Consider the following 19,793-nt stretch of genomic DNA (forward strand, 5'->3'; position numbering starts at 1 on the left):
CGGCCATTGTTCCACCCGGTGTTATTGAAAAACCTACACACTCGGTTGATATATTATCGAATATATATTTTAAAAACAACCTGACGAATGATTATAAAAAAACGTTTGACATGTTTCTGTGGACATTATGGAGACTATTTGGAATTTTCTGCGTTGTCGTGACCGCTCTTTCCTGTGGATTTCTGAACATAACGCGACAAACAAACGGAGGTATTTTGGGTATAAAAATAATCTTTATGGAACAAAAGGAAAATTTGTTGTGTAACTGGGATTCTCGTGAGTGAAAACATCCGAAGATCATCTAAGGTAAACGGTTAATTTGATTGCTTTTCTGATTTGTGACCAAGCTTCCTGATGCTAAGTGTACATAATGCTATGCTAGGCTATCGATAAACTTACACAAACGCTTGGATTGCTTTCGCTGTAAAGCATAATTTCAAAATCTGAGACGACAGGTGGATTAACAAAAGGCTAAAATGTGTTTTCCTATATTGCACTTGTGATTTCATGAATATTAATATTTTTTAGTAATATTATTTGACTGTGGCGCTATGCTATTCAGCGGTTGCTGACGAAAATTATCCCGCGACAGGAATGGGTAGCGGGATCATTTTAGGGGGCAGCATTTTCACTTTTGGATAAATAGCGTGCCCAATTTCAACCTCCTGCTACTCATGCCAAGAATATAAGATATGCATATTATTCGTAGATTTGGATAGAAAACACTCTGTTCTAAAACTGTTTGAATCATGTCTGTGAGTATAACAGAACTTATGTAGCAGGCAAAACCTTGAGGACTAACTGTTCAGAATCTTTTTTTTTTTTTTAGGTCTCTGTCTGTTCACTGAGTTCTCATTGGCAAAGGATATTTCATAGGAACTTGTTTTCAGTTCCTACCGCTTCCACTGGATGTCACCAGTCTTTGGAATTTGGTTGAGGTTATTCATTCGTGCAATGAAGAAGTAGCCCATCTAGGAACTGCGTAACACTGTTGAGAGTTGGCCAAGACATGAAAAGTAGCGTTAGTTTCCTCTCGTCCTCTATTGAAAGAGTTAGACCCGTATTCAATTTGATCGATTATTAACGTTTAAAAATACCTAAAGTTGTATTACAAAAGTAGTTTGAAATATTTTGGCAAAGTTTATAGGCAACTTTTAAAATATTTTGTAGTGACGCGCAAGCATTTTGGAAGCTGTTTTTTTCTGGATCAAACGCGTCAAATAAATTTACATTTTGGATATATATGGACGGAATTAATCGAACAAAAGGGCCAATTGTGTTGTTTATGGGACATACTGGAGTGCCAACAAAAGAAGCTCGTCAAAGGTAAGGCATGTTTTATATTTTATTTCTGCGTTTTGTGTAGCGCCTGCAGGGTTGAAATATGCTACCCTCTTTGTTTACTGTTGCGCTATCATCAGATAATAGCTTCTTGTGCTTTTGCCGAAAAGCCGTTTAAAAATCTGACGTTGGCTGGATTCACAACGAGTGTAGCTTTAATTGAGTATCTTACATGTGTGATTTAAATGAAGGTTTGATTTTTATATCAATTATTTGAATTTGCCGTGCTGCATTTTCCCAGGTTTTTGGCCAAGTGGGACGCGAGCGTCCCCTATCCTAGAGGTCATCTGACTTGCCTAGTTAAATAAAAGGTGTACAAAAAAATATATTCTTTAAAATCGGCCAAATCGGTGTAAAAGAAATACAGATTTCCGATTGTTCTGAAAACGGCCCTAATTAAATCGGCCATTCCGATTAATCGGTCGACCTCTAGTCCACATCACCAACAAACTAACATGGTCCAAGCACACCAAGACAATCGTGAAGAGGGCACGACAAAACCTATTCTCCCTCAGGAGACTGAAAAGATCGGGCATTGGTCCTCAGATCCTCAAAAGGTTTTACAGCTGCCCCATCGAGAGCATCCTGACGGGTTGCATCACTGCCTGGTATGGCAACTGCTCGGCCTTCAACCGCAAGGCACTACAGAGGGTAGTGCGTACGGTCCAGTACATCACCGGGGCCAAGTTTCCTGCCATCCAAGACCTCTATACCAGGCAGTGTGAGGAAGGCCATAAAAATTGTCAAAGGCTCCAGCCACCCTAGACTGTTCGCTCTGCTACCGCACGGCAAGTAGTACCAGAGTGCCAAGTCTAGGTCCAAAAGGCTTCTACAGTGCCTTGCAAAAGTAATCACCCTTGGTGTTTTTCCTATTGTGTTGCATTAAAACCTGCATCTTAATAGATTTTTGGGGGAATTTCATGTAATGGACATACACAAAATAGTCAAAATTGGTGAAGTGAAATTAATAAAAGAACTTAAATTAAATGTAAAAGTGGTGCGTATTCACCCCTTTGCTATGAAGCCCCAAAATAAGATCTGGTGCTACCAATTACCTTCAGAAGTCACATAATTAGGTTTAAAAAAGTCCACCTGTGTGCAATCTAAGCGTCACATGATCTTTCACATGATCTCAGTATATTTACACCTGTTCTGAAAGGCCCCAGAGTCTGCAACACCACTAACGAAGGGGCACCACCAAGCAAGCGGCACCTTGAAGACCAAGGAGCTCTCCAAACAGGTTAGGGACGAAGTTGTGGAGAAGTACAGATCAGGGTTGGGTTCTAAAAATATATCAGAAACTTTGAACTTCCACAGAGCACCATTAAATCCATTATTAAAAAATGGAAACAATATAGCACCACAACAAACCTGCCATGAGTAGGCCGCCCACCAAAACTCCCAGACCAGGCAAGGAAGACATTAAATCGGAGAGGCAACAAAGAGACCAAAGATAACCCTGAAAGAGCTGCAAAGCTCCACAGCGGAGATTGGAGAATCTGTCCATTGGACCACTTTAAGCCATACATTCCACAGAGCTGGGATTTAGGGAAGAGTGGCCAGAAAAAAGCCATTGCTTACAGAAAGAAATAAGCAAACACATTTGGTGTTCGCCAAAAAGCATGTGGGAAAGTCAACAAACATATGGAAGAACGTACTCTGCCAAAACCTAAATTTTAGTCTCATTTGACCAATCAAGGAAAATGCTATGTCTGGCGCAAACCCAACACCTCTCATCACCCATAGAACACCATCCCCACAGTGAAGCATGGTGGCGGCAGCATCATGCGGTGGGGATATTTTTCATCCGCAGGGACTGGGAAACGGGTCAGAATTTAAGGAATAATGGATGATGCTAAATACAGGGAAATTCTTGAGGGAAACCTGTTTCAGTCTTCCAGAGATTTGAGACTGGCATGGAGGTTCACCTTCCAGCAAGACAATGACCCTAAGCATACTGCTAAAGCAACACTCAAGTGGTTTAACCTGTTAGATCTCTAGGGGCGCTATTTCATTTTTGGATAAAAAACGTTCCCGTTTTAAGCGCGATATTTTTTCACGAAAAGATGCTCGACTATGCATATTCAGTTTTGGAAAGAAAACACTCTGAAGTTTCAGAATCTGCAAAGATTTTGTCTGTAAGTGCCCCAGAACTCATTCTACAGGCGAAACCAAGATGATGCATCAACCAGGAATTAGCAGAATTTCTGAAGCTCTGTTTTCCATTGTCTCCTTATATGGCTGTGATTGCACAAGGAATGAGCCTACACTTTCTGTCGTTCGCCCAAGGTCTTAGCAGCATTGTGACGTATTTGTAGGCATATCATTGGAAGATTGACCATAAGAGACTACATTTTCCAAGTGTCCGCCTGGTGTCCTGCGTGGAATTCGGTGCGCAATTGCCAGCTGCTCGTACTTTTCCATTTGATATAGGGGAGAAACCATGTGTCCAAGAACGATGTATCAATGAAGAGATATGTGAAAAACACCTTGATGATTGATTCTAAACAACGTTTGCCATGTTTTCAGTCGATATTATGGAGTTAATTTGGAAAAAAGTTCGCGTTTTGAGGACTGAATTTTCGGATTTTTTTTGGTAGCCAAATGTGATGTATAAAACAGAGCTATTTCTAATACACAAATAATATTTTTGGAAAAACTGAGCATCTGCTATCTAACTGAGAGTATCCTCATTGAAAACATCAGAAGTTCTTCAAAGGTAAATGATTTTATTTGAAGGCTTTTATGTTTTTGTTGAAATGTTGCGTGCTGGATGCTAACGCTAATGCTAATGCTAAATGCTAACGCTAAATGCTAACGCTAAATGCTAACGCTAAATGCTAACGCTAGCTAGCTACTTTTACACAAATGATTGTTTTCCTATGGTTGAGAAGCATATTTTGAAAATCTGAGATGACAGTGTTGTTTACAAAAGGCTAAGCTTGAGAGATGGCATATTTATTTCATTTCATTTGCGATTTTCATGAATAGTTAACGTTGTGTTATGCTAATGAGCTTGCTGATAGATTTACACAATCCTGGATACAGGGGTTTTTTCATAGCTAAACGTGACGCAGAAAACAGAGCGATTTGTCCTAAACAAATAATCTTTCAGGAAAAACTGAACATTTGCTATCTGAGAGTCTCCTCATTGAAAACATCTGAAGTTCTTCAAAGGTAAATGATTTTATTTGAATGCTTTTCTGTTTTTTTGTGTAAATGTTGCCAGCTGAATGCTAATGCTAAATGCTACGTTAGCCATCAATACTGTTACACAAATGCTTGTTTTGCAATGGTTGAGAAGCATATTTTGAAAATCTGAGATGACAGTGTTGTTAACAAAAGGCTAAGCTTGAGAGCTAGCATATTTATTTCATTTCATTTGCGATTTTCATGAATAGTTAACGTTGCGTTATGGTAATGAGCTTGAGTCTGTATTCACGATCCCGGATCCGGGATGGGGAGATCAGAAAGGTTAAGGGAACACATTTAATCGGAAGTTTACATACACTTAGGTTGGAGTTATTGAAACTCGTTTTTCAACCACTCCATAAATTTCTTGTTAACAAACTATGGTTTTGGCAAGTTGGTCAGGTTGTGCTTGACACAAGTAATTTTTCCAACAATTGTTTACAGACAGATTATTTCACTATACAATTCAAGTTGGTCAGAAGTTTACATACACTAAGTTGACTGTGCCTTTAAACAGCTTGGAAATATCCTGAAATTGATGTCATGGCTTTAGAAGCGTCTGATAGGCTAATTGACATAATTTGATTCAATTGGAGTTGTACCTGTGGACGTATTTCAAGGCTTACCTTCAAACTCAGTGCCTCTTTGCTTGGCATCACGGGAAAATCTAAAGAAATCAGCCAAGACCTCAGAAAAATAATTATAGCCCTCCACGAGTCTGGTTCATCCTTGGGAGCAATTTCCAAACGCCTGAAGGTACCACGTTCATCTGTACAAACAATAGTATGCAAGTATAAACACCATGGGACCACACAGCTGTCATACCGCTCAGGAAGGAGACGTGTTCTGTCTCCTAGAGATGAACGTACTTTGGTGCGAAAAGTGCAAATCAATCCCAGAACAACAGCAAAGGACCTTGTGAAGATGCTGGAGGAAACGGATACGAAAGCATCTATATCCACAGTAAAACGAGTCCTATATCGACAACCTGAAAGGAAGCTCAACAAGGAAAAAACCACTGCTCCAAAACCGTCATAAAAAAGACAGACCACAGTTTGCAACTGCACATGGGGACAAAGTACTTTTTTGGAGAAATGTCCTCTGGTCTGATGAAACAAAAATAGAACTGTTTGGCCATAATGACCATCGTTATGTTTAGAGGAAAAAGGGGGAGGCTTGCAAGCCGAAGAACACCACCCCAACCGTGAAGCACAGGGGTGGCATCATCATGTTGTGGGGGTGCTTTGCTGAAGGAGGGACTGGTGCACTTCACAAAATAGATGGCATCATGAGGAGAAAATTATGGAAAAATGAGGAGGAAAAATTATGTGGATACATTGAAGCAACATCTAAAGACATCAATCAGGAAGTTAAAGCTTGGTCGCAAGCTTTCAGGAGGAATGGGCCAAAATCCACCCAACTTATTGTGGGAAGCTTGTGGAAGGCTACCCGAAACATTTGACCCAAGTTAAAAGGCAATGCTACCAAATACTAATTGAGTGCATGTAAACTTCTGACCCACTGGGAATGTGATGAAAGAAATAAAAGCTGAAATTAATCATTCTCTCAACTATTATTCTGACATTTCAAATTCTTAAAATAAAAGTAGTGATCATAACTGACCTAAAACGGGGATTTTTTACTAGGATTAAATGTCAGGTATTGTGAAAAACTGAGTTTAAATGAATTTGCCTAGGTGTATGTAAACTTCCGACATCAACTGTAAATGTCTTGGAATGGCCTCAAAGCCCAGACCTCAATCCAATTGAGAATCTGTGGTATGACTTAAAGATTGCTGTACACCAGCGGAACCCATCCAACTTGAAGGAGCGGGGGCATTTTTGTCTTGAAGAATGGGCAAAAATCCCAGTGGCTTGATGTGCCAAGCTTATAGAGACATACCACAAGAGACGTGCAGCTGTAATTGCTGCAAAAGGTGGCTCTACAAAGTATCGACTTTGGGGGGATGAATACTTAAGCACGCTCAAGTTCAGTTCTCTTGTCTTATTTCTTGTTCACAATAAAACATTTTGCATCGTCAAAGTGGCATGTTGTGTAAATCAAATGATACTACCCCCCCAAAAAACTGTTTTAATTCCAGGTTGTAAGGCAACAAAATAGGAAAAATGCCAAGGGGGGTGAATACTTTCACAGCTTCTACCCCCAAGCCATAAGACTCCTGAACAGCTAATCAAAAGGCTACCCAGACTATTTGCATTGCCCCCCCCCCCCCCCCCCACCCTGCTGCTACTCTGTTATTATCTATGCATAGTCATTTTAATAACTCTACCTACATGTACATATTACCTCAACTATTTTTATCTACTGCTGCTCTTTAATTATTTGTAATTCTTATCTTACTTGTTTTGTTAAGTTATTTTCATAAACTGCATTGTTGGTTAAGGGCTTGTAAGTACACTGGTTGTATTCGGCACATGTGACAAATAACATTTGATTTAACACATTCACTTGTTTTCCATAGAGACACACACATTCCTTAAGGCCTTGGCTAACATGTGAGACGTTGGGTAACGCCGAAGGTTGAAATTAAGTTAGAATCCTTTGGAGCCCAACTGGGTAATTCGATTGGGTTATGGCGCAGCAAATCAACTTAACGGTCAGCGAATTTCAATTTGTCTCGGCAGCTCTGGTGTCATACGCCCCTGACCACTGCTCCTACCTCCACGGAGTGTGATTGTGGTAGGAAAAGCCAGCTAAATATACGTATTAAGCTATTTGCAAGAAATGTTCTTTCTTTCCTTCCTGGAATAACCATGGTTGTAAAACCCATCAGCTGAGTCACTGGTGGATAGGGATATGGATGGGGAAGTACCCCTAAAATACAAGCCCCTGGGAATAGTAGGGGTCTCAAAACAGGGGCTATTATCATCATCCCGTCAGACAGGAAGAGGAAATGAGGTCCTATAGGCCAGGCTCTGAACACAAACACCTCAGAGCTTGGGCCAATGAGATCATTACAATCTGCGTAGAAGAAGGATACAAGACAAAGGTCAATTTCCAACAGTGACCACATGGTTTGACACAAACGTCATCAGAAACCAACATTGGAGGAATATCCCAATGCAAAAGTGATATACACAATATATACAAAAGTATGTGGACACCCCTTCAAATTAGTGGATTCGGCAAGTTCATCCACACCTGTTGCTGACAGGTGTATAAAATCGATTACACTGCCATGCAATCTCCATAGACAAACATTGGCAGTAGAATGGCCTTACTGAAGAGCTCAGTGACTTTCAACTTGGCACCGTCATAGGATGTCACCTTTCCAACAAGTCAGTTCATCAAATTTCTGCTCTGCTAGAGCTGCAGCGGTCAACTGTAAGTGCTGTTATTGTGAAGTGGAAAGGTCTAGCAGCAACAACGGCTCAGACGCGAAGTGGTAGGCCACACAAGCACACAGAACGGGACCGCCAAGTGCTGAAGCACGTAAAAATAGTCTGTCCTTGGTTGAAGCACTCACTATCGAGTTCCAAACGGATTCCGGGAGTAACGTCAGCACAAGAACTGTTCGTTGGGAGCTTCATGAAATGGGTTTCCATGGCCGAGCAGCCCCACACAAGCCTAAGATCCCAATGCACAATGTCAAGCATCAGCTGGAGTGATGTAAAGCTCCCCGGCCATGGGACTTTGGAGCAGTGGAAACGCGTTCTCTGGAGTGATCAATCACGCTTCGCCATCTGGCAGTCCAACGGACGAATCTGGGATGAATTGGAATGCCGACTGCGAGCCAGGCCTAATCATCCAACATCAGTGCCCTACCTCACTAATGCTTGTGGCTGAATGGAAGCAAGTCCCCGCAGCAATATTCCAACATCTAGTGGAAAGCCTAAAGGGGGAACCAATTCCATATTAATGCCCACGGTTTTGTAATGAGATGTTCGACGAGCAGGTGTCCACAGCATACTTTTGGTCATGTAGTCTAGGAACCCCACAACAGAGACAACCCAAGCAGGAGTGGCAGAGCGATGGGGGACCTGCAGGGACACCTCTGACGTTAAAGACCCAGCTGTCATCATGAGACAGCTGAACGCAACTCCCTGATCTGAGACACCATGTCTACCAGCTGCACATACCACCCACTACCACCCTACCCTACCCTCCGCCGTCTCCCCACCCAGCTAGGAGGCACTGGGGCTGGGGACAGACACTGGGACCCCTGGTTTCCAGACTGTAGGACATGGTGACAGAGAGAGACCATTCCAGTGTGGGGTCAGAGAGAAACGCCTGTGGAATCTGAACTGTGCTTCTACATGTGTTCATATGGAACCAGATACAGCATCAGAACACACTCCTTGGATTACAGTAATACAAATCCCACATCCTCTCAATCACACATCCTCTTAACACAGATCTGGAGGTGCGCCACAGGAGCCACAGAACCAACATGCTCACATTGCTGACTTTCATAGTCGAGGTTAATGGATCCTTTAGGTCAACCGATACGCATGCTTGTCATGCCAGAGACTAGTGCACATGGTGGCACTGGCCGTTCATCAGAGCAATGAAAGGCTTCTCAGCATAGAAATCTGTACATGAAGACATCTAGGTCCAGTAACATGGTAATGCTTAGATCAGGTTTAAAATAAAACCAGAGCTTGGACTTGCTGTTCTAGTTTTAAAAAAATGCTTTAAAAAAGTAGGTCTGTAATCTAGTTTTTTTGAGGACACCATAAAACTTTTACTTTACAAGGGAGAGAGTGAAAACTGGGACAGAGAGAAAGAGGGATAGAGAGAAAGAAATAAGGACAGTCACAACAAGCACCAGCCACCCAGACCCATTTAACCAGATGCTTAAAGTTCAACGTAGTACTTTTTAACTGGAAAAACGACACAATAAGAGTGACTTCAGTCAACATCTGACAAGAACTAAGAAATGATCTTACCAAGCCAGGCGCACAGAGATCAAAGAGAACAAGTCTTATTCCCAATGTCTTTAAAGCGCTGCTGTTAGTCCCATCCACCGATTGCACAGACAGATGAAAGTGTTAGAGCCTGTGTCAGACCTAGAAACATCCAGTCAACATGTGACTCATTTAAACTCAACTATTTCAACCACAGACTCCTCCTCAATGCACTGGTGATATACTTACAATGACTCAGAGTGAGGCACATGTGATGATAACCAGGTTGGATTTACTTTTGCTTTCATTCGCAGAGCTGAGTAGGGAAGGTTTGAATCTTCGTCAAAATAAGAGACTCAGGGCTTCATTCATTTGGCTACGTAAGGAATAGCGCCTGAAATCTGGATACCATTAGCTATATCTTGACACAGAAAGAATGTGTTTACAGGCTATATGTCAACATAGAAATGTCTATATAATAGATATCTATTTCATGAGAATCTCTAGGTAGACTTACACACCGTAACAACACGTTTAAAGTGTGTTTGATCTTCGCCTGACTGCCTTGGATTGAATCGTGTTAGTCTTTTGAGTGTAGCTATATCATTAGCGGCTAATGAAAAGGCACATACTATTCTTTTGGTAACTTAGTTCACTATTCACCATACCTTCACTTCCTCTTCAGAGATAGCTCACAGATCAGTTGCCCCTAGGGACACTTGTGATTAACGGAGGGCCTTTCTTCCTTTTGTGGCCCATTCTAACCCTGGGGCAACCCACAGGATAATGGGTTGCTATGACCCATATGTGAACCACCCCAAGTCACTTCTGGGTTACCTTACACATCTCTGTCATGCCTTCAACAAGTAGGGCACTTCCCCTACAGTTCATCTGTCCCCTGGAACTCCAAAACACTACAGGACAAGCTACAGGGCAAGTTAACCCAACTTCTACCCCACATGCATCCCCTCTACATACACACACAGGTCATCTGTTCCCCATTCGATCTTACGCAATCAGGTCAGAGGTCAGAGGGTAGGAGAGTCTTGCTGGCCATGGCGAGGTCCTCCACATGGCTGAGGTTTGATACCCAGGACCCAGGCAGAGAGCAGGGGCCAGGGGGAAGTGAAGAGACACACAGACAACTATAGGAACAGCAGTATCCTGTTTAAAACTGGAAACTGGAATACACTTGACCCCAAGCTACCCATGTTATATTCAGCCCCACTCTCCCTTACACACTCACAGCCAATTGCGGAGCAGTAAGGTGCATTTAACCATTCAGCTATTAAAAACTCTTGGTTTAAAATGGTGCAGTTCCCGCATATTTAGGAGTTGATAATAAATAATAAATGAATAAATAAAGTGGTAACGGGATGCTGGGAACCCCCTCTTTCTAACAAAGGCCATTAAACCAACTGTTTTCCCCATGATTGCTGTATGAATTGTTGTGCATTGACTGCTTGTCAGAATGCATGTTTCCCTCCCTATGGTACTCGCAACTTCAATGTGCCTTGAGAGGAATATTCATCTCGCACAGAATGCACAACAAACCGACTAGGTAAATAGATCAACTATGGACTTGTCTGGATTTTCTATTCATTACTCATTTATTTTGCAAGGGAGAATTAAACGTGTACTGTTCTAGTATCTTCAAAGTGCGCCCCGGCTGTTCCATATTTGTTTTCGTAGTGGCAATGAGCTTGCAAGGGCGCAGCGCCACAACTAAATGACTGCAGCGGAAACACTGCATCTGTTGTGAAATCCACAATCCAGTACAGAGGTCGTAAGCAAGGTGATCGCCAACCATTTACTGTTTAAAAAGATCAGAATCCCTTACTCTAGTACTTCTGGACATGTTGACCCAATGAGTTTAAGGCATTTTCCTGATTAGCTGTACAGGGTCAGAATACCCAGAAATTCCCAGGCCATGTGATAAGAGTAACAGATTTAACGTGCGCGAGCGAGAGAAAAAGCTGTATAAACTAAACAGTGCTTAGGATAACAGTTGGTGTGTAAACACAGGGTTTCCCAAAGTTGGTCCTGAGTCCCCCCTCTGGGTGCTCGTTTTGGTTTTTGCCAGTGTACTACACAGCTGATTCAAATAATCAAAGCTTGATGATGAATTGGTTCATTTGATCAGCTGTGTAGAGCTTGGGCAAAAACCCTGGAAGGGCCCCAGGACAGAGTTAGGGAAACCCTGTGTTAACAGGCAGATAGATATTGTAAGACCACTCCTCCGATGTATTTATAGAACTAAAAGGAAACTGGGATTGGAACAACTGATTGTCAAGTTTCCTCTGAACACTTTTCTCTCAAACGTCATCATCAACTGTTGAAATGCACATGCATTTCTGAACAGATTCAACAAAGTAAGAAAAGGGAACTTGGTCAAACTGAAGTGGACATTATGCACACATAGCTGAATGCCAAGAAACCCCATGTTCAGCATGGAATACATGAATGCCCAGACCACTTCTGTCCTGGAATAGAAATGAATGATGCTTCTGTAAAAAGAGCGTACACTTTCCTCAAGACAAATCTTTGAACAAACTAAGGCTATCTGGTGCATCTCTCAATAGAGCACTACATGCCCTATGAAGCCTTCCACACTACTGAACTGGCAGAGCCTTCCACACTACTGAACTGGCAGAGCCTTCCACACTACTGAACTGGCAGAGCCTTCCACACTACTGAACTGGCAGAGTTTCTTAAAGGAAAAGGTCAAAACAATTCTACTTCATACTCATCTCCAGCACCTCCCCAACATCAACATATGTGAAAACTGCAAGTTTCTATGTTTTGTATTACAAAAGGAAGATGAGCGTTGAATCGTGGTTTTAACCAATTATGAGTAGGTGTTACATAATAATTGGTTCATGATGTCATTGGAAACAGTTCCTCTATATTTTTTACTCCAAAACATAGAAACGCACCATTTGTATACTGTAGGTTGATGTTGGGGTGGTGCTGGAGAATATGAAGTTGAAAATGTTTTAAATGTCCCTTTGATCATGACTAGGCTCAGCTATTAATCAGCCAGACAGTGAAGAAGAGGTCCCGAAATGTTCCTCTCCAACCCCAAACATGAAACAAACTCTGTTTTCATCCATTTATTGTTAGTCACATTCCATCTTCTCTCCTCATTGCATGGTGGGATCTAATTACAAGCCCAGAGAGAGAGACCAGTGAAAACCACCATATGGCTAAGTGGGGTGCAAAGCCCAGAAGAGTTTAAGACTCTTCAGCTCTACTCAGAGACACAGATGCCCATTGTTTTGGGGAGACATGGAGACTTCTGGGAAACATTGACTCATTAGGGATGACTGCAGAGTGGTGGAGATTCCTGGGGAGTAAATGCTTCTAAAAAGGATGGAATGTCAAAGAGTCAGGCAGGCTGTACCTCCACCAGGGCCTTCGGACAGCAATGGGTGAGCAATTAGTTCCCCTTCTACCTTACGCAATCAGGGTCAGAGGGTAGGATAGTCCTTCTGACCCCAGTGAGGTGAGGTCCTCCACATGGCTGAGGATTGATGCCCAGGACTCAGGTAGAGAGCAGAGGGGCCAGAGGGAAGTGAAGAGACACAGACAACTCTAGGGTCCCCTGTTAAGAACTAACTGGAATGTAGAAGTTCTGTATGTTATTACCCAAAACAGACAACACTCCTTTCCTCTGAAACGTTACTAAAGGGGACCTCAGTCATGTTTTGTCTACGGTGGTATGGCTTCCCCCACCAGAGACCCCCATTGGTCTTTGATGGCAAGGGGCCTCGTGTTGTTTTAGGAAAAATAAATGAGCGTATATGGGGCTGGAGTAGAGCGTAGCGGCAGTGAGCAGCACACAGGGGCACTGAGACAGCACTAGTGGCCATGGGCCAGGGGAAATAGAGCTGGCATGTGTGGAATCTGCCTCTCAAGGGGAGATGCTGGTTTGGATTCTGCCACCGCGCTGAGCACACGATAGGGTCTTTGAATGGCCCTTACTGTTAGGTGCCTTTCTACCAATGTGAAGGGAGAGGGGAATGTCATGCACTTTATGACTGCACCCGTCTTCACATTTGGTAGCAATTGCTTTAAAATGGTTGCGGTGTGATTCACAGAGAAAATTATGAAAACGTGGTGCATGTGGAATGTCAGGATAAGTGAGAGTGAAAATAAAGGAGTTCGAGGTAGCCTTACTTGTCAAATGGTCTCATGCCCAAAGCATTTTAAAGTCAGTATGCCACAATGGGATAACAAATAGGTTTTTGCTATTACCATATGGCCTCTTTACTGAAACATGATTCTCTAATAGTTAAATCCAACCATGTCCTCCCTATCAACAGTCATTTGGTTCAATAGCAAAACAAAGAGATCAGACGTACCTCAGTGACTCCTTGCTTTCGTCCGAGCTGTTGTCTCCCTGGGCTGGTCTGCTGTCCACCACTGTGTCTGAAGTCTCTCTCTCGCTTGGGGTCTCAGGGGTTCTGGGGACAGGCTTACTATCCTCTGGACGAGGGGTGCGGTGTCCCTGGCTGCCTGTACTCCCCAGGCTTCCTGCTTCATGGTGCTCTGGGAGAGGGGTGCGGTGTCCCTGGCTGTCTGTACTCCCCGCTCCATAATGCTCTGGATGAGGGGTGCGGTGTCCCTGGCTGTCTGGACTCCCCAGGCTTCCTGCTCCATAATGCTCTGGATGAGGGGTGAGGTGTCCCTGGCTGTCTGGACTCCCCAGGCTTCCTGGTTCATGGTGCTCTGGACGAGGGGTGCGGTGTCCCTGGCTGTCTGTACTCCCCGCTCCATAATGGTCTGGACGAGGGGTGCGGTGTCGCTGGCTGCCTGTACTCCCTAGGCTTCCTGGTTCATGGTGCTCTGGACGAGGGGTGCGGTGTCCCTGGCTGTCTGTACTCCCCGCTCCATAATGCTCTGCAAGAGGGGTGCGGTGTCGCTGGCTGCCTGTACTCCCCAGGCTTCCTGGTTCATGGTGCTCTGGACGAGGCGTGCGGTGTCCCTGGCTGTCTGTACTCCCCACTCCATAATGCCCTGGATGAGGGATGCGGTGTCCCTGGCTGTCTGTACTCCCCGCTCCATAATGCTCTGGACGAGGGGTGTGGTGTCGCTGGCTGCCTGTACTCCCCAGGCTTCCTGGTTCATGGTGCTCTGGATGAGAGGTGCGGTGTCCCTGGCTGTCTGTACTCCCCACTCCATAATGCTCTGGATGAGGAGTGCGGTGTCCCTGGCTGTCTGTACTCCCCACTCCATAATGCTCTGGATGAGGGGTGCGGTGTCCCTGGCTGTCTGTACTCCCCGCTCTATAATGCTCTGGACGAGGGGTGCGGTGTCCCTGGCTGTCTGTACTCCCCGCTCTATAATGCTCTGGACGAGGGGTGCAGTGTCCCTGGCTGTCTGTACTCCCCGCTCCATAATGCTCTGGACGAGGGGTGCGGTGTCCCTGGCTGCCTGTACTCCCCAGTCTACCTGTTCCAGGCTCCCTGTCCCTCTCTCCAGTTCCCCCGGCCCGCTTGGCCTCAGAGCAGCGCTTCATAGCCTGTAGCTGGGAGAGGGGAACTATGTCGCCCCCTTGGGGTCGGTGCCAGACAGTCTGGCGTCCTACGGAGTTGTAGTAGTAGAAGCGGCCGCTCTGGGGGTCAAATAGCTCCCACCACTGGTTGCCGTCAGCCTGACGAACGGGAGCGCCTAAGGGAGGGTCCCAGCCGCATTCGCCAGTGGCCAGGTTCACATACATGCGCTCCCGAGAGCGTGGCTCCAGGATCTCCACCCAATCTGGACTAAAAAACAGACAGAAAATAAATGTTGTTAGGACTGAGAGTAACGAGAAAAACAGCTTTGATGCGATTAATAACAAAACACTTTGTTCAGTATGGAAATCCTACTGATATGACCATTCCTGTTAAATGCTTATCCGATAACCTGCACACAAGTTAAAGTCAAAAACGTACTACAAATCAAACACCCTTACACGACCCATATGTATAGTGAATGTTTGTGACCACAACACGTGTCCATCTGTGTGTGAGTGCTATAGAATGCTGGTTCAGCAGTGATGTCATCCCTCTGGTGGGCTGAGGAGCAGCGGGAGTAGCTCTGTGCGTCTGTGATCTGACTAAGGGACAGGTGGACCCGCTCTGTACGGCACTAGGACCACAGCCGGCAGGCCTGGAGAGCACCATCCGAGCCAACAGCACCACACAGGGCATGGCATGAGGATCATTAGCAGCTAACTCAGCAGAACACAGAGGGCTGGGAAGGGGCGGGGAGGCGTTTGAGACTGGCCCACATACACACACAGACAGGGTACAGAGGAATGTGTCATTGAGAAAGGGGGCAACCTGTCAGATTGAGGAGATACATTTGGGTCATGTTTCCCTTTGAGAAATCCCTTATATGGTCTCTTTTGATCTAGTTATCTGATGCAGAGCAACTTCAAGTGTGCCAATGAATCCATGAGGGACCCACAGCCAGCCTGTCGTGTCCTTATAGTCGGCTGAGAACCCGGTTCGGGGCTAGGTTGGGGAGGCAGGAGGTAGAGACAGGGCATTGGAGAAGAACCTCAGGAGGCTGAAAATATTTGGCATGGGCCCTCAGATCTTCAAAAGTTATACAGCTGAACCATTGAGAGCATCTTGACTGGGTGCATCACTGCTTGGTATTGCAACTGCTTGGCATCCGACCGCAAGGTGCTACAGAGGGTAGTGCGTACGGACCAAAATAAGAATTTGTTCTTAACTGACTTGCCTAGTTAAATAAAAGGTAAAATAAAAATAAACTCCCTATCCCCCAGTAGCGATGCTTGATAGTATAGTTTTACCATAATCCGGCCTCAAACTCTCTCTGACCTGTTTGACCTAGCTCTGATTGGTTGCCATGCCAGTTGCTAGGGTGCCGGACACCCTTCGGACTCTCCAGGTCACACTTCTCAGTCTCCTCCAGGCAGTTGCGGAGAGAGCCGAAAACTCCTACACCTATGCCCTACTCAACACAACTGGACTTCTGTGGACTGGGATGGTGTGCGTGCACAAAGGGAGTTGCATGACATGTATATTGTTCTACAAAGTTAGTTGTATTGTATGTTTACTTTGTTATGTAATGTGTGCTGGTAGCATATACATTTATCAACCAGGTCATTCAAGATTGAAGTAGAATTGGACGTCTATCCATGACCTGAGGAAGTCGGGAAGGGGCAACAGTGAGCACTGTTACCATCAAGTAGGCTTGGGTTTTGCTAGGGTGTTGTGGACAGGGGTGGTGGATGGGCGTACTCCCATGACTCTGGATCAGAAGGTTGCGCGTTAGATCCTAGTCCTGGACACAGGTTAGTAATTTTTGGTTTTAACCGTTTCCCAAACCTTAACTATTCGGAATAAGTGCCTAAACTTAATCCTTAACTTCAGAATTTGGAGAAATGGAATGATACAGAACAGCAAGAGCAACAAAAATTATTCCAAATGTGACGTTTGAAGAACGTGGATGGTCTAATTCTGCAGTGAGACGGAGCTTGTTGACATGTATACATTGTTTCTATTGTTAAAAGCTGTTGTGCTATTTGTGCTATTAGTTACTGCATTGTGTAAAGTGTGTTCATTACCTCTGTTTCTGTCCATTAGAGAACCACAACCATTCCAATACATCCCCATGTACCTGAATGTTTGTGTGTGTAAATAAAGTTCCTGTGTGTGTTAACACTTGGGTTGCTTTATTCCCCTTTAACTGGGGGGCGGTGTCACTGGTTGACAGACCAGTAAATGCATAGAGCCGGGATTTTTTTCCTTCAAGTGTACTCCCAGATCATCATGGACGAGAGTATTTGACCATTTCCCTACAATTTGGGACACATGGCCAGAGAACATGTGGTGAAGGGGGGGAGCAGGGTGTCTGGCACGGGCCACAGTACACAACACATGCCTAACACATGCCACCCGCACCCCCAGCCTCAAAATAGCCTCAGAAGAGAAGAATACCAGCCAAGTCGACAGGACTGCCTTTGCATTGGGCATAAAGCTCAGTGGAAACTATCTGTATGCGTTCCCCTCGTCACTGCCAGGTTAACATCCAGGGGGACAGGGGCCCTCCACATGATCCCTGCCTGTGTGGTGTCAGTGTGAATGTTTCTGCTGTTGGGAGACCATCTGCCTCCCACTCTGAACAAGGACACATAATTCCCTGTCACAGCTTACATGACTGTAATTAACATGACCCACCTCTTCAAGAGAGACGAATAAATCTAACTCAGCCCTGTTTTCTTTGAGCATCTGCAGTCAAAGAATGTCTGAGTCTACATACATCATTATGTGAGAGAGAGAATGAGTGTGTGAGCCAGAGAGAGAAAGACAGAGACAGACAGACAATGTAATGGCAATGTAAACATGTTTCACATGCAAATAAAGCCTCTTTGAATTGAGAGAGTTTGATGTGATGAGGGATAGGCATGGGGGGGGTGTTTATAAGTCTAGCTAATCACAAAAGAGAATTCCTGCAGTGAGGCGCCATGGATAGTTTCAGTCGAGGAGGGGATGACTTTTATACTGATGGATCAAAAGCTTAATGGGCGGAAAGCGGGTGGAAATAAAGGGACAGTCAAACTAGAGACATGAGCAGTCAATAGTCCTATCCCACACACCCACTCCTCAGCCTCCCTCCCACTGCTTCCAGTCTCCCAAGGAGGCATTCCCTTACAGCAGCAAGCAGAGTAGTGGGAGTGTGTGTAGCATAGGACTATTGACTGCTTATGCCTCCAGTTTGACTGTCACAATATTATCTTTGCTCTAGTCAGTTGTACCTGCACCAAAAGGCCAGTATTTTTCCTTCAAGCTTGTTCTTCATATTTTTTAAATAGTAAGCCAATTTGTTTTCTTATGGCTCTCTTCCCCTCTGCAGCAGACATGGTGAGCAATGTGCTTAGAACATCGAATCGCAATAAAAAAAAATTGTAGTATCGGCACGTACGTATCGTGACAATATCGCAATGTGAGGTCCCTGGCAATTCCCAGCCCTAAAACAGAGCACTTCACTTTGGATTCAACCCTGTCAAAGTCACGTTTTTGGCATTACATTATTGTAATGAGAGAGAGAACAAATCTGAAAGAGAAAACACAGCAGCGGAAAGATGTTGTGAACACGTGCATAAGACACCACCATGTAAACGTGCTGACAGGAAACCGGGGGTTAAAGGTCATGAGCATAGGCAATAGTTAGATGTGTAGGAGCAGCGTGGGGTACAGTGGATGCATAATGGACTTTCCACCAGGGTAAATAAACAGTAGGATACAAAGTGGAACCAGCATCTCGCTGACAGCCGCTGATCAGCAGGAAGATGGACTGGCGGTCAGGTATTGGAATTCTTGGAAGATGTATTCTGGGAACTCTTATACAAGATCAACACCCTCCCCGATATCTAACTATGTGATGTGTAACATCACCCAGCCACTCAAGTCCACTGTGCAGAGTAGAGATCGACCCTCTTTCAAATGGTTGGTGAGATAGGGTTGAACTGTTACAGTGTTACTCGATGGTCAAACTAATCTGTTCCACTAGAGCCAGTCGCTGAGTTAGAAGTGTGTGAGTATGCAGTTGGCATACTCAATAGGAAATCACTGGGCGAAAAGGGCCCATATCAGGGAATATCTTCACATGACACGTTTTGATATTCTAGAGAATACAGAATTTCCAATACATATTGAGTTTTGTGGATATGCCTTTTGTCTTTTAGACATATGATACTGGGATTTCTCATGGGCATTTCCTACGGCAGGATGTGCTCATTAGATATCCGGAGGCAGGCCTATGTGAACATCTTATTTTCTCTATATGATGACAAATCACTGCCGGTTAGGGATCCCGAGTGGCGCAGCGGTCTAAGGCACTGCATCTCAGTGCTAGAGGCGTCACTACAGACCGTGGTTCAATTTCAGGCTGTTTCACAACCGGCCGTGATTGGGAGTCCCATAGGGCGGCGCACAATTGGCCCAGCATCGTCCGGGTTAGGGTTTGGCCGGTGAAGGCCGTCATTGTAAATAAGAATTTGTTCTTAACTGACTTGCCTTGTTAAATAAAGGTTCAATAAAAAAATGAACTGACAGTAGGTCTACATAGTATATGCTCTTGAGTGACGGCCACATCAGGATCTTGATATGCTAAATAAGGACAATTTGTGATTGCATTTTTTTTTTAAATTTTTTTTGACAGAAATAAAATGTTTGCCTTTCCGTGCCTTGTATAGCCTACTACTGAATATGGTGCAAATGTATGCTCAGATATGTCAACGTCATGTGAAGAAGCAAGATGATTTCCAGTGCCTGAACACGTAAAATAATTTGGGCTCTAGACATTTCATAATTTGGATTTAGCCCATTTTTGATCAGACATACTGTACGAGGAGAAATATTATGTATGTAAGGA

General features: G+C 44.3%; 1 protein-coding gene across 2 annotated transcripts in view; it reads right to left on the reverse strand.

Moving 5' to 3' along the window:
* LOC110527917 (rho GTPase-activating protein 39) overlaps positions 1–19,793 on the reverse strand; it is a 55,084-nt gene that overhangs the window by 18,201 nt on the left and 17,090 nt on the right. For both annotated transcript variants that reach the window (XM_036983388.1, XM_036983387.1), the window contains exon 2: positions 13,766–15,166. In XM_036983388.1, coding sequence (XP_036839283.1) covers positions 13,766–15,166 — 1,401 coding nt within the window. The remainder of the gene's footprint in view (positions 1–13,765; positions 15,167–19,793) is intronic.

The sequence above is a fragment of the Oncorhynchus mykiss genome, chromosome 7 (assembly GCF_013265735.2).
Source record: "Oncorhynchus mykiss isolate Arlee chromosome 7, USDA_OmykA_1.1, whole genome shotgun sequence".
Classification (NCBI taxonomy): Eukaryota; Metazoa; Chordata; class Actinopteri; order Salmoniformes; family Salmonidae; genus Oncorhynchus; species Oncorhynchus mykiss.